The following is a 13964-nucleotide window of genomic DNA, read 5'->3' on the forward strand; positions in this document are numbered from 1 at the left end:
TCCATTGTGGCTACAAGTTCATTAGGCTAATAAATCTACATAGTGACAGTAGTACAGTATCAGCTACTTTTCAATACAAACTCCCTACCCTAGTCTTTATTTGTAGGTCAAAAGAAGATCTACTGTAGTGACCTTCCGGCGACCTTCAACATTCATTTTTTTTTCCTTTTTTTTAGAAAAAAATCCAGTGTGGGGAAAATGCACATATATAACCAAAGCAGTGCTTAACAACCACAGGAAAAAAGAACATGATCTTGGACTCTATCTGCATCCTCCGTAGACCCTTGTAAAACTACTTCCAAAGGGTTGCTAAATCCAGCTCCATCAGTTCTCAAGTCTGTTAAACCATTTCCTAGTTCTAGTCATTTCTAGTTTCTCACTATACCTATTGTCTGTAGCAAGAGCAAACTGAAACACTTGCTAATGTGCACAAGACTTCCATTTGATTTAATGGAATAGTTCTAGAAGACTGCTTCTACAAATGTTTTCTTGAATCCTAACTCCCAAACCAACCGGTAGCTTTCTATTCCATTCAGGAGAGAGCTCCAAGTCCCTCGCAAAGTTTTACTCATTCGTTTTGCCCAAAGGTGTATGGGCATCTAATAAAATCCCTCTCACAGTATTCCCAGGAAATGATTCAGAAGAGGAGATGATTTTTCAACCAAATGAGATCCTCTGGTCCTGTGTGTCAGACCATGGCCAATAGAATGAGCAGCTGCCATGGACGTCTCAACTTAAATAGATTACAGTCAAGGGAGGAGAGCAAGGTGGCCTGACCATCTTCCCGTGAGGTACAGGCAAAGAGAGATACCAAAGTCACTCAGTTCTCCACAGTTTGTCTCCTTTTCTTGAGTCAAATATTTGATTCCATCTGTTCTAGCAGGAAGTGGTGAATCATGTCAAAAGTGGGACGATCTTTAATATCCCTGCTCCAACATTTCAGCATCAGGTCAAACACAGGGTTAGGACACAGAGGAGTCTGGGAGAGATAGATCTGGAAGAAAAATACAACTCTTTCAGTGATTTTGTTAAAAGAACTGAACCTTTACTCAATTAAAACCAAAGGATAGTTTCATTTTAGGTTTTACAAGACACACATCAGTCATGCAATGTTCAAAACCCATTAAGCATGAATCTGGAAGTGAAGTCTGGATGAAACTTTGACATCTCTCAAATGGCACAGCAGATACTTTGCCAACGTGTTCGATGACAGAGCTGGTCATAAAACAGTCCTTTGTCCCATAAGAAACAAACATTTTAGAGAATTTTTCTTCCGAGTGACAGCAACACACAAACCAAAACCAAATTTACCACAATAAAATCCAAATACTTTCACTCACCGTAGACAACCCATGAGGCTTTCTAAGCATCGTGATAGCTTGTTAGCAGAGACAGAAAAAAAACCTTTTAGAGCTTATCTAAGGCACAGGTTGGCAAAAATAGTTTTTTTTTATTTTTCTCTCAATACACTCATCTTTTAGCTTCTTCACTAAATCATTCGTATCTGGGAGATAGTGAATAAAACCTTCCTTTATTTTATTTCCTTTAATTTGTTTGTTGCTAAAAGTGAGTTTTGGAAGATCGACAAATAACAGGCACTCCACTTTTTTGGGTAGAGTGATCCTCAGTACCAAGGTGCTGGTCTGTGTGTGATCTAGCACCATCACTGATATCAAAGATCCTCACTGATTCAAGGGAATGAAGGTAGCAGTAGTAGACTGCACAGTCGTGCCCGGGAATTAGAAAGAGAGGATAGGTAATGACACAGAAAAGCCCCTCAGCAGCTAGAGATAGTCAGAGGCATCTTGGCATGTGTGGAGATCGTAGAGGGAATATCCAGCTCATAGGCACTAACAGTTCCTCCTTTCCCAACTCATTAAGCGCTTCCTCATTTTTCAGAGGAAATGCTAACAGGAGAGATCTGACAAGGGAAAGGAGCAAAAGGATTGTATAGGAGAGCCCAGGGAAGCTAAGGAGAACACTGCATCAAAGGCAGCTTGAAATGGAAGTAGCTTACAATAAGGAAGAAGCACTGGACAGGGCCAAGAGGTTCTTCCAGTGGGACTCCAAGAGAGGAAAGCCAGTGCAGTGAGCCTGGATGAAGGATGGGAGAGTTGGGACACACTTGAAAAGGTGAGGAATAGAAGCAGGGACCTCTGCAGAGGATGTCAGGCCACCAGGAAAGCCCTTGGGAGATCCACTCAGATGCAATGGGGGCAAGCGAAGAAGTCATATTTGCATTCTCTTACCTGCCTGCCCTGGCTCCGGAAGAACTCGCCTGTGTTCTCAATGACCTGCTCATCTGAGAGGAGGCTGTAAGGTTGCTCCTTACACAGTATGAACATCTCCCAGAGGGTGACCCCAAATGCCCAGACATCACTGGCTGTGGTGAACTTGCCCTGTGAACAGAAACCATGTTGTAAGTCTGCTTTGCTCACAGTACACACTTGGGAAAGCCATTTCCATCTAAGCTCTCAGCAGCCAAACCCAAGGACACAGCATTTGTACCTGGGAAAAGGCTCTCCATAGAGACAGCAGAGCAAGGTGACCTGCTCTCAGCAATGCCCAGAGGGATCCAGACAGCTCTAAGAAGGTACAACTTTCACCAGGGCAGAGCCCTTGAAACAGGGAGCAAGTCTCAGGGAAAAGCCAGAGGCTACTGTGCCTCTTCAGGGGAAAAAGTATGTATTTGTTTGCAGCAGTAGCAGGACAACGTGGACTAGGGTGGGGAAGGGGATAGCTGCAGCCTACCTTCCCCTGCAACACAGCAGGGCAGCACGGAGAAGGTTTTGAACATGAAGCCAAATGCTAGGGGTGAAAGCAGACTCTAGATTGTATGTCTTAGAGGAGGAAGGGCAAAAATTGGGGTCTCTGCACATGAAAAGGTTGGTGACAGTCTGCTCACTGCCTTAGCAAAAATATGCCCAGACCTGCTGTGTTTGCAGCAATGTGTTTCCAGAGAAATAACGGGAAGCTAAGGATTAGTCACAAAACAGCAGACAAAATAATCAGGGGGCCGGAGGGCCTGTTTGGTCAGAAAACACCCAAAACCCAGACTGCTCAGGCTTATCTGGCAACCCTAGTAGTCTGCAAATATTTGGAAGATGTTAACACAAGGAAGATGGAAGTGATTTATAGTTTAGATGAAGCTGTAACCAGGACAGTGGGGTGAATTCAGAAAAGCTTAGGCAATATATCAGCCTTTATAATGATGTGTAATTACAATTTTGCTATGTACTTGTAAAAAAAATATAGGTAGATGATCACACTGATTAGTTTGAAAAGCAACTATCAAGCTGAATATTAAGGAACTGCCTTTGGACTGAATTTGTTCTGCTGTTAAACCATCTCCTAAGGGGAGACAGTAGGACCCTTAAACATGAAATAAAATCCCAACCTCAAAACCAGACTTGGCACTAGAAACTCATCATGTTTTATCCCTGCCCTTCTAAGCTTCACAGCTGGGAAACAGGCACAGAAAGGCAGCTTGTTTACATTCTAGCAGGAATCATGTATGCCAGGAACAGAACAGAAATTAGGCTGTGGATGGTCTGTGCTGCATTGTATTTGCAAGGGCACCCTCCTTCTCCGGGAGATGTGATACGCCTGGCACAAGGACATCTCACCAGGGGTCATCGACACCATATGTTGGGATGCTGTAAGGGCTGGTACACAGATATGTTACTCATTCAGGGGCACAGTGAAAACCAGCAAAGCGGGCAGAGAATTGTTTTGTACAGTCCTTACCAGAAGGATGCTTTCCCAGGCCATCCAACGTATCGGCAGTACAGCTCTCCCCTGGATGCGGTAGTAATCCCCACTGTAAAGGTTCCTGCTCATGCCAAAGTCTGCAATCTTGATGGTGTAGTTGTTCCCCACCAGGCAGTTGCGAGTGGCCAGATCTCTGTGCACAAAATTCAGAGATGCTAAATACTTCATTCCCGAGGCAATCTGGGTGGCCATGTACAGCAGGTTAGAGTAGCTGCATTAAAACAAAAACAAAAACCAAACAGAAAGGAAATTAGTAGAGGTGTTACTTGCATTCAACTCTTCTTTGACATTACCCACTGCTGAGGCCTTGCATTTGATGGACCACAGGGACACAGTGTTATCCTGTCACTTAGTTTCACTGTTAAGGCAAAAAACTAAGTTGCCCGGTTGCAGGGCATTAAAAGCCCGATCTGTCAGGCTAGGCCAAGTCCCTGAGCTGACCAAGCAAGGACAGACAGATGTCCCTGAAAGAGGTTTGATAATTCATAAGCAATAATTCATTGGTTCCACATACAAGGAGCAGCTATGCAAGGAGTTTATGCATCATAGCACCAACTTTTCAGAGAGCCAGGAAAAATTAAATTCTACAGTCTCATGATCATGAGATCAGAATCTCATGTCTTAGAAATTACTTAATTCAGTATTTCACAAACACTGTAATTGTAAATATCACTAAGTATGCCACATAACATTAAAGCAAGCTTACCTTTCTTGTTTTATATGTTTAGTACTACTAAGTATTTAAACAAATGTATTCTCCATCTATTATAACTTTATTTGTAATTCCTTTTATTAGAAAAAGGAAGGTAATATTAATAAAGCTGCATGATACACTGGCTGAACCATCTGACCATCTGACTTTCAGGATTCTTCACATGCCGCTTTTTTGTGATGCTCTGCTCATTTTGCACACTCGAACACTTCACGTAAACATTTATCACAAGAAATCTAATATGAATAAACTGTTCACAGTTCATAATTCTCTGATAAAGCTCAGTGAGGGAGGCCTTACTCTCTTCCTCTTTGTGTTTCGGTGGCAATGAAAAAAAGCAATGCATATCATGTTACCTAAATTATATCTAATTATCTAATGACAATATATCTAATCTTTCTATTCTGAACTACAGTTAAGCTATTGCTGCAGCGATTCAGAGGCAGTGCCTCTTCCCCGACAGCGCACCATCAGGAAGGCCCAGGTACCGCTGCCCTCCCAGCTTTGGAGCATGGTGAAACCACAACCCAGCCAGGCGACACTCGGCCAGGCCCACAGTCAGCTGAATGTTGCTCCTGATCTGGGCAGACCTGTCGTCTCCTCCAGAGAAGCAACTTTGCCACCTGCTTGTGCTTTGTTAACCTGGTCATCAGCTTTCTGCATGGGACCGGGCAAAGCCTCCAGGATCTACCTTCTACCATGCTCCTGCTCAGCTGCAGCTGTCTCCCTGCTTGGGGTTGGCACAGGCTACTCGAGCAGCCCCATCATTCCATCTGCATCCTTGCAAGGTCCTGTCAGCAACTACCTTTTGGCTCCCTGCCCTTCTGCTCAGCAAGATCTGCAGTGCCTGATGGCTGCTGCCCTGCATAAAGAAGGGCAGGTCAGGCGATACTTCTCAGCAGACCATCCACTTGTCTTCATGATTTGCTAGATAGCCATAGAGACAGTAAGAGATGCACTTCAAACACCTAAGAACCATAAGGGCTTAAGAAACACGGTGACCAGCCCTCTCCTTCAGACAGGTCATACATTTGGTGCATGAAGTAGTAGGCTTCAGTGATAGATGAGACGCTGGGACTTTGCCATGTGAATTACATACCCACAGGAGCTAGTAGAGACAAGCTGCAATTTTTGGCTGGGGGATTCATTTCACTTTCAATAAACACCTCCTATACAGACAAACATCTGAGCTAGTGATACAAGATTTCTTTAATATGAAACTATATTTAGTTGAAAGATGGGATAAAAGGAAACACTAAAGGATGGGGTGAAGGATCAGACAGAGACAGGAAAACCAGAGGTTGGACCAAAGGGAAACAGAGACTGAAAAAGAAGAACGTGAGCGACAGTGCTAAAATCATATGACAAGTCAGGAGCAGAACGAAGAAGAACTGATAGTTCAAGGCTTTGACCAGGTAAATGCCCTAAGCCTAAAGGTGAAAGTTGTTGTGGATGTGTGGAAGGGACAAGAGACTGGAGAGAGCAGGAACAGGTTTCTACACAGATGTAAATCCTCTCCCATCCCATAGTTCCCAGTATATCATGACTCGCAGGACGCCAGAGTAACATTCCCCGACAAGGCTGCTGCCCACTGCCAGCTACCAGCAGAAAAAACAACGTTCTCTAGACATGGTAAGATATAGCCGTCTCCTGTCCAGTCCATCAACAGAACTTGTTCTGCCCTGCTGCTTAACCATAAATAAATCTTTAAAATTTGTCGGGGTACATGCCTAGGGCTAAGCAATGCAGCAAATTCTCAGAGCAGGTCTCTTTACTGAGCAGAATAAATGTCTTCATCCTACACAAAATGCTCCTTTAGAAGGAAAGGACTTTCTGCAACAGTGGAGATGGTTTTAAGCTAGATTTAATCTTTCTGCACAAGAGAGATTAGTGCCAGTGCTGACAGAAAACTGTTTTCTTTGCCAGAGAAGCGTTCTCCTTCAGCTGGCTGATGAAATCTTTCCTTAGCAAGGTTCTACACTCAACTCTCCTCCCCTCCTCCCCCTCTATTTTCTCTCTCTCTTTTTTTTTTTTAATTAAAAAGAACACCTGGAACCAAAGAAACACTTTAAAAGCCTAGGAGAAATACTTGACTGTCACCCCAACACAACTAGTTTGCCATATTAATCAAATATTTGATGCTAGCTGGCTAATGTAAAGAGATGGTTAAGTCGGTAACAAAACAGCTAAGGTGCTCACCGTGACCAGAACAACCCACAATCAGGGATGCTTCACAGGAACACGGACCTCTGGAAGCCTTTAAAACAATCTCCCACTCAAACTGGGACTGTTGCCCACAATATATGCTGTAGTGATGGCCAGGCTGGGAGAAGGTGACTCCCTGGAAGGCACAGCAGATGAAGCTGTGGTAGCTCGGTATTCCTGATTAGTCCTAAACATGGGCTGCTCTTCTTACCTGACACAGGGAATGTTGTTTGAAACAGCAAATTTACTGTAAATCTCCCTCTGCGACAGGAACTGATTGAGGTCTCCGTTTTCCATGTACTCTGTTATCATGCACAGCGGGTCATCACGCACACACACGCCCAGGAGTCGGATGATATTTGGGTTCTTCAGCCGCGACATGATCTTGATCTCCTTCAGGAAATCATTTCTTATAAAATAGAAAACACAGGTTTGAATCCTAGGCTATTCCTTTGTCTAAGGAAAACAGAAGCAGCATGTAAGGAAGCTAGAAATCCCCGATCAGAGACAGTAACCCATCTGTGCAACCTAAGTTTGAAAGATGGTTCTGTGCTTGTGGGCAATATCCACCCTTTTCCAGCAAAGGGGACAAAGGCAGCATTTCACGAATAGATGTTATGTCTATTCCTATTCTCAACTCCCTGCTTACAGAAGTCACTGAGGTTAATCTGTGTTAAACTGTTGCGTGGAAAATGTTGGCCTTCGTTCTCAGATGGCTGCTACTGTGGATGCGCTTACCTGGCTGTTTTGTTGACATCTGATCTTAGCATTTTCACTGCTACTAGAACTGGTTGGCGGGTGAATTCTGTGGAAGAGACTCCCAGGAATTCCAGCAGGCCATCAGCTTCACATAGGTGCACCTGCAGGGCAGAAAGCAGTGGCAACTATGAAAGCACACATCAGGAGAAAACCAGAGGAAAACGATGCCACATTGAGCCATGTTTGGTCACAGTTGGCACAATGACTCTGAATGAATGACCTAACGAAGGTAATTCTTTATTGTGATGGCAAACAGCCCATAGGATGGCCCTAGATCCTAGAAAAAAAGAACATGCTAACACTACATAGTCCATGATGTAGGAAAGGACACAGACTGCACCCTGATGGGTCCCTAACACACTGAATTTACTGCATGCACGCAGATTGCTGGTACAGTACACGACTGGGGGTCCGACTTGCTGAACAAGCACTGAACATGTTCAGGAAGGCCACTATGCCTGAAGTTTTCTGTTTTACTCTATATGTGCAGACAAACAGCACGGCTGCAGCAGGTTTGGCATGTACAGCACGCCAGACCAGCCATACGTGTACAGTGAGCATGCCCCCAAGTTGTCAGATGTCTGCAGTCTGGCTTGAGTCACCGCTCCGACTTAACTGAGGAGTGTCCGGAAATCACAGGCAAAACTCCAAAGTCCTCAAACTCCAAACAGGAGAAATGCTTGTGACATGAACACCTCAACTGAGAATGTATTCAAAGGAGTTCTCCAAGGAGAGCACAGAATCCCAAGTTTCTTAAAATAAATAAATGAATTAAGACTTGAAATTACTGCTAAGGTTTTATTAAAAAAAAAGAAAGAAAAAAAGGAGAAAAAAGCTTTTCTCAAGAAAAACGCATATTCAAGAGGAGAACAAGACAAGAGATACTGGAATACGGAAAAGTAGACAGACCTGAGCATGTGGGATAGGAAAAGGGAATGAAGGAGGGGAGCAGACTGGATGTGTCAGTCCCAGGAAGACGTGCAGCAGGAGAACATAATGGGAGCTTAATGAATTTTATATGAAGCAACAATCAAGAGCGTATGTGACAAGCATGGCGAGGAGAAAGAGGAGACAGTATACAAAATGGGACAAAGCCGCAGAACAAACAAAAGTATGAAGAGGCTGCTGCAGTTATATGAAGAATGAAATCTGCTGCGGTGAAAGTACGGTCAGGAGACTTGTTCTTCTGTCATTCACAAAATCCAGCAAAATCCAGCAGAGACAGGCTGTACGAACTTGGAAGAGGAAACAGAGCCATGGCATTAGGGGCACAAAGTGTAAATGGAAGTAGTGTGTCATTGAGTCCAGGAAGTGGGTGGTTAGGAGCAGAAAAGACTCACTTGAAAGCGAAGGGAGCTCTGAGTGGAGAGGTGAGGAGAGTATGAATGAGCCATGTTGCTAGAAGCAAGACTGCATGCCAAGCCACATCGGTGGAGCAGAGCATTTGATGACGACACAGTCTGGTAAAGACTACAAAGGCGAGAAGGAGAAGGCAGCAGGCAATGTGGTACATGTGCAAAGATGAAAGAGCTTGCGATGCGAGGAAAGGAACAGGCTATGAATCAAACTCCAAGGAAAATGGGGATAGAGAGCCTGGCCACTGCTGTTTGACAACACAAAGGGGGAGGAGGAGGAACTCTTGACAGTTATTATAAGGAAAGGAATGAGTGGGAAGGGAAAACCAGAAGCAAAACAATGAAAAAACCCAAACTGTTTTACTTTTGGAGTGCAATCCAGGATGGGGGCAGGATCCAGGCCGCAGCAGAAGGGGCTGCACTGACAGCCAGGGGTGATGGTAAAGGATGTCACCAGCTTTTTAATACTCTGAGACCCCCAAAAAGAAATGAGGGGGGAAGGAGGGGATAGTGTGAGGTCAGTAGGGAGGAACACAAAGATGGGCACACCATGGGGAAGAATGAGGGAGCAGTAAAGGGCTGGTGTTTTGCCAAAAAATGACAGAAAGGTAGAATTTAAGTCTGGGAGCGAGCCAAAGCTGGGGAGGGCAGAGACACAGATACTGGAAGAGCGGGAGCAAGCGAGAGGAAGATCTGGCTCAGTAGGGAACTAGGGATAGCGCAGTAGTACGGTAGGGAGAGAAGAAAAGGACAAACGAAACATCCTCAGCTCAAGAGGAGTTCAGGGAGTAAAATCAGAGCTCAGCAGATGACCAAGCTGTACATACTATGCTGCCTGAGGCTTCTGACACAACCCGGGGATTGAGCAAGCAGCTATGCCAAGAAAACATGCAAGGGCACAACAACGCTTGGGAAATGTCTGTCTTGGCCTGGGCCCCCATGCAGAGCCCAGTCAGACCCTCCACCTCTTAATGTGCAACCTATTTTTAGAGCTGGCTGAATCTGCCTTGGCCAGAGTCACTACCAGAGCTTTCAAACTCACATGCCTAAAGGTAGGTATCTGAATGTGAGAGCCACCAGATGTCCAAGACTTCCATTGAAGAGCATGGAACAGTCTGAATTCACAACCCAGGACCTTTCTGTAGGGTCATAAATAGGGATACAGAGAGCAAACAGCTAACAAAATTCACAAATCTCTCGTCTGTTGGAAAAGACTTTTCCGTGGCACCAAGCAGCAAGCTCATGGGTGCAGAATGGGTCTCTCCGAAGCCTAATCTTAAAGGACATTGGCTTTCCCCAAATGCAAAGGCAAGTATTAAAATACTGACATGTAGGTCCCTCAGCCCCCAAGTGTGAAGCAGCACCTGACAGGCAGCTCAGAAGATTGGCTGTGCCAGGTATCTCCTTTTTACTGGAGAGAGGTGTGGAAAAGAATGGCTGTACCTCTCCAAACTGCCCTTCTCCCAGCTTCTCCTTGAGTCGTAGCTGCTGCCGTGGGAATTCACCTACTGAGATGTCCTTCTTGGTGAGTGAGTCCACAGTGAGGGCTGGCACCGCATACATGTTGTTGCCTGTCACACCTTGCAGGTGGACAATATCTGTTTCAGCATAGTGAGGAACGTTGTTCTGGAAGCCTTGGTGAGGAGTGGACTTGGTCAGATCAGGCTCAGCATAGTCCCCACTGCACACTGAGGGGAAACCAGAGACAGCCGGAGTTGAATGCTCTCGCTTCCTCAAAACCAGTATGGCCTGGCTTCCGCTCTTCTTGATCCTGCAACCGTCTGGGAATCTCAGCCTAGCTGCACATCTGTTACCTTGTAGCAGCAGCACTGGACATCTAGATGAGGACCATGCTTTGTTTTAACTGAGGCTTAAACCTGAACAAGCCACACACCTGCAGACCCCATGTTAACCAGCTGCCTGCTCTACCTAGTTAACATGAGCTAGGACTCTTGCCCAGACACAGAGGCCTAAGTTGAAAGTGATTTCCTGTTTCTGATTCACCCTAAATATGAGCTGTCCCTCTTACTTAAGGCAGGGAATGTTGTTTGAAATGGCAAGTTTGCTGTAGATCTCCCTCTGCAACAAGAGCTGACTGAAGTCTCCATTTTCTGTGTACTCTGTTATCATTTCACCCTACCTCTTACAGCTTACTCACATAAATACTAAGGAATAACTCTTTATAATTAATTCCCTGCATGGTCAGTATTTAACTCCATATATGGTCAGTACTACACAGAACATTCATTTTGTTTTAAACTTGCCTGACTGGATCCAAACCAACTTCCCTGCATAGAATAACTTAGCAACCCATCTGTGCTTGAGGAACGTGGTACTGCCCTTCCATTCACTAATCCAGCAGTGCCATTACTGAGTACAAAAGCCTGTCAGATGCATACAGAAGGGAACACTTCCAAAAGCTTCCCAGGGGTCTGGGAGCCAGTGCACCACGGACAATTCTCTGCCAACTTTGCCTCTGCTTCTTCTGAGGGAATTTCAAAGAGCCCTTCCTGCCAGAAAGGTGCTAAAGGCCTTCCTCTCCTCCAGGACTGTCCAGACTGGCTCACGGAGTGCTGCAGGCAGCAACATCACTGCCAAGGGGCTGATGAGACGAACAACTTGCTGCTGTGATTGCTAAAAGCAGCTGCTAAAAGATGACCTGACTAACACCAACACAGTCTTCAAAGAGAACAATAAAAGGCTGTGTATGGAGACTGATACACCATCTGCCAAAGCTACGTGCTAAAAAATGTCAGGGCTCCAGAATATTTGTCTCAGGTCCATGAGTTAGTGTTGTGTAGTAGTGAGAGAAGATTACTCAGACAGGGGGGGTAAAAAAGGCACATTTTAAAAGCTGATGAAGATAATAGAAAGAATAAGGGCAATTTCTGAAGACTGATGATTTTATTACCTGAATCCTCTGCACTTTGTGAGAGCTCTGGAAGCTTGTGGAGCAGTGTAGCTGGCTGGTGATATTCCAAGTCCAGTGGGAAAGCACGTTCATACGTGGGATTTGACTGGTGGATCTGGGTCTGGTTGTTGGCAATGGTGTAGCTGTAGAAGGAGAGACGAACTGTGGCATCCTCCTCCAGGATTCGACGCGGGGCCTTGGGAAAAGAGCAAAAACTGCTGAGCTCATGCTAGGTTGAGTGATGTGTCAGCTGCAACCATTTCCAGTAACATCTTGGGTAGGGCCTGCATCCTCCCCTGCCCTAGAAACAGTGTTTTAGCTACTAGACAGAACAGGTGAAGCCCTGTGCTTTCCACATAATTCAGAGCTCATTAGGGTTAATACTTAATACTGAACTGCCAAACAGCCCCATTGCATTACCTTTTCCAACCTTTTTTGAACATACTGCTTCCAAAGAATAATGATTATAATCATCAGGAGCAGAAGAATAATAGCCACAAGGCAGCCCACAAGGATGGAGGTATTAGAGTCATCTGCTTTCTCTCCTATCCAGGTGCTGGTTACAGAAGATGTGGTTTCTGCAATCAAAGGAATTAAGAAGAATCTGGAGTCAAAGCACAAGTTGTTTTATCCACTGGCCAACTCCCATAAAACCATGTTCCTTTCTACAGTCTGGTACAGAAAAGATCTTAGGCAGCTTCCTGAGTATTAGCATTAGTTGTGTTCACACTTTGCTTTAATCAGAAATTCTAATTTTGGAGGTTCAGAGCTAAGAACTGTGCAGAGGACTTCTGCAACTAAACACCATTCTTAGCATTGGAAAAGATCCCTTGGCTGGATTTGTGTTAAAGCAGACAACACCCCCAAGCAGAAAGTTTTCAGAGTTTCAGTGGCTGCACATATGCATTCAGCCCACTTGCTCTGAGGCAGCCTAGACCAGTTGAGGGAGGAAGAAACAGCTGAGGCTCACAGGACTAAAATGGAGCCCTGCGTACAAGGGCGATAACCAGACCATACCCAGATCTCCAGAAAGACAGGGACAGACCATATTAACTAGGGTGTTAAGGTGAAATCACCTGACACTCAAGCCCTTGGCACAGCTAAGTGACAGAAATCCTTACCCCAGGTCCCCTCGGTGACGTTGTATTCTGCTTCCAGGAGTTCCGTTGTGGTTGGGGCTACTGTCACCAAAATGGGATTTACACTCTCCATGTCTGTGGCAGGGAAGGGAAAGCGTCAGCTCAACAGTCTCTGCTCCTGTTTCGCCAGTGGTCAGTGCAATCCCAGCCAAGCCCCCGGGCCTCCCAGCTGGAGCTGGGCTGAGACCCACGTAGCAGATCACAAAGTGTGAGCGCACTTATCTGCTCAGCCAGCACTTCCCAGAGCTCCTGCATGGAGAAGCGGAGGCTCCACAGCCTCTCAGTCGAGTGCCCTGTACTTCCCAACCACAGCAAGGCGTACTGCATACAGGACTCTTCCCAGAGCTCAGCCAGACATAAGAGGAACCAGGCCAGGAGCTTTGCTTCATGTTTGGCATGATCATGAGAACGGTCATCCCAGGCCAGACCAACAGCCTGCCAACAGCGACCAACAGTCACACGTCTGACAGGGAGGGTAGCCAGGAGGGGCTGCTACCAACAAGACAGAAACAAGCTGCAAACTCCAGCACTGTCCTCTCATTATAGCTGTTTAGGGATAGTTCCCACTTCTCCTGAGTGGGAAGCTATACCCAGATCATTGCATTTTGCTCTCAGCGATAGTTGTTTTCTCCAAGACTCTAAGCCTTCCAGAGTCTTCCCAAGCATCTAACAGCACTGACTTCCACCTTATAGCTAGGACTCAAGAGAGGAGAGGGGAGGACAAAAAAAAAAAAAGTCCTGCCTCTTGCTTTTTAATAAACTTGCAATCTGCTTGCTTTATAGTTATCTATAGATGTAATTTAATTATTCATAAAAAAACAAGATGTAAAAGTCAACTTGATAAGCAGCAAGCAACTGTCTCAAAAAAGAAATGCCTTATAATCCCATTTCTGGTTCCCCTGGTCCTGCTACTGCACACCTGCATCAGTCTCAGCTTGAAAGTCCTCCCTGCACATTTGCCCTTTCTGCTTCTGCCTTGCCCTTCCAACCCTGACCAGCCTCACGCCCACACTCTTCCTCACACAACTCAGCCTGCCCTTTGCTCCCACTGATGGGCTACACCATCCCCTTAAGCCATGCCCTGGCTCTGCGCCCCAGGCTGCCTCCCCCAC

At 45.5% G+C, this 13964-nt stretch overlaps 1 protein-coding gene across 1 annotated transcript in view; it reads right to left on the reverse strand.

Moving 5' to 3' along the window:
• The window catches only part of LOC106493039 (discoidin domain-containing receptor 2-like), a 59634-nt gene continuing 45670 nt past the window's right edge, over positions 1 to 13964 (reverse strand). Inside the window, exons 9-17 of the mRNA XM_067309076.1 lie at positions 12835 to 12927; positions 12134 to 12291; positions 11714 to 11909; positions 10246 to 10490; positions 7427 to 7548; positions 6900 to 7097; positions 3748 to 3982; positions 2250 to 2399; positions 1 to 994 (exon numbers count right to left, since the gene is read on the reverse strand). Coding sequence (XP_067165177.1) covers positions 854 to 994; positions 2250 to 2399; positions 3748 to 3982; positions 6900 to 7097; positions 7427 to 7548; positions 10246 to 10490; positions 11714 to 11909; positions 12134 to 12291; positions 12835 to 12927 — 1538 coding nt within the window. The 3' untranslated portion in view covers positions 1 to 853. The remainder of the gene's footprint in view (positions 995 to 2249; positions 2400 to 3747; positions 3983 to 6899; positions 7098 to 7426; positions 7549 to 10245; positions 10491 to 11713; positions 11910 to 12133; positions 12292 to 12834; positions 12928 to 13964) is intronic.

Source organism: Apteryx mantelli, chromosome 21 (genome assembly GCF_036417845.1).
Source record: "Apteryx mantelli isolate bAptMan1 chromosome 21, bAptMan1.hap1, whole genome shotgun sequence".
Taxonomy (NCBI): Eukaryota; Metazoa; Chordata; class Aves; order Apterygiformes; family Apterygidae; genus Apteryx; species Apteryx mantelli.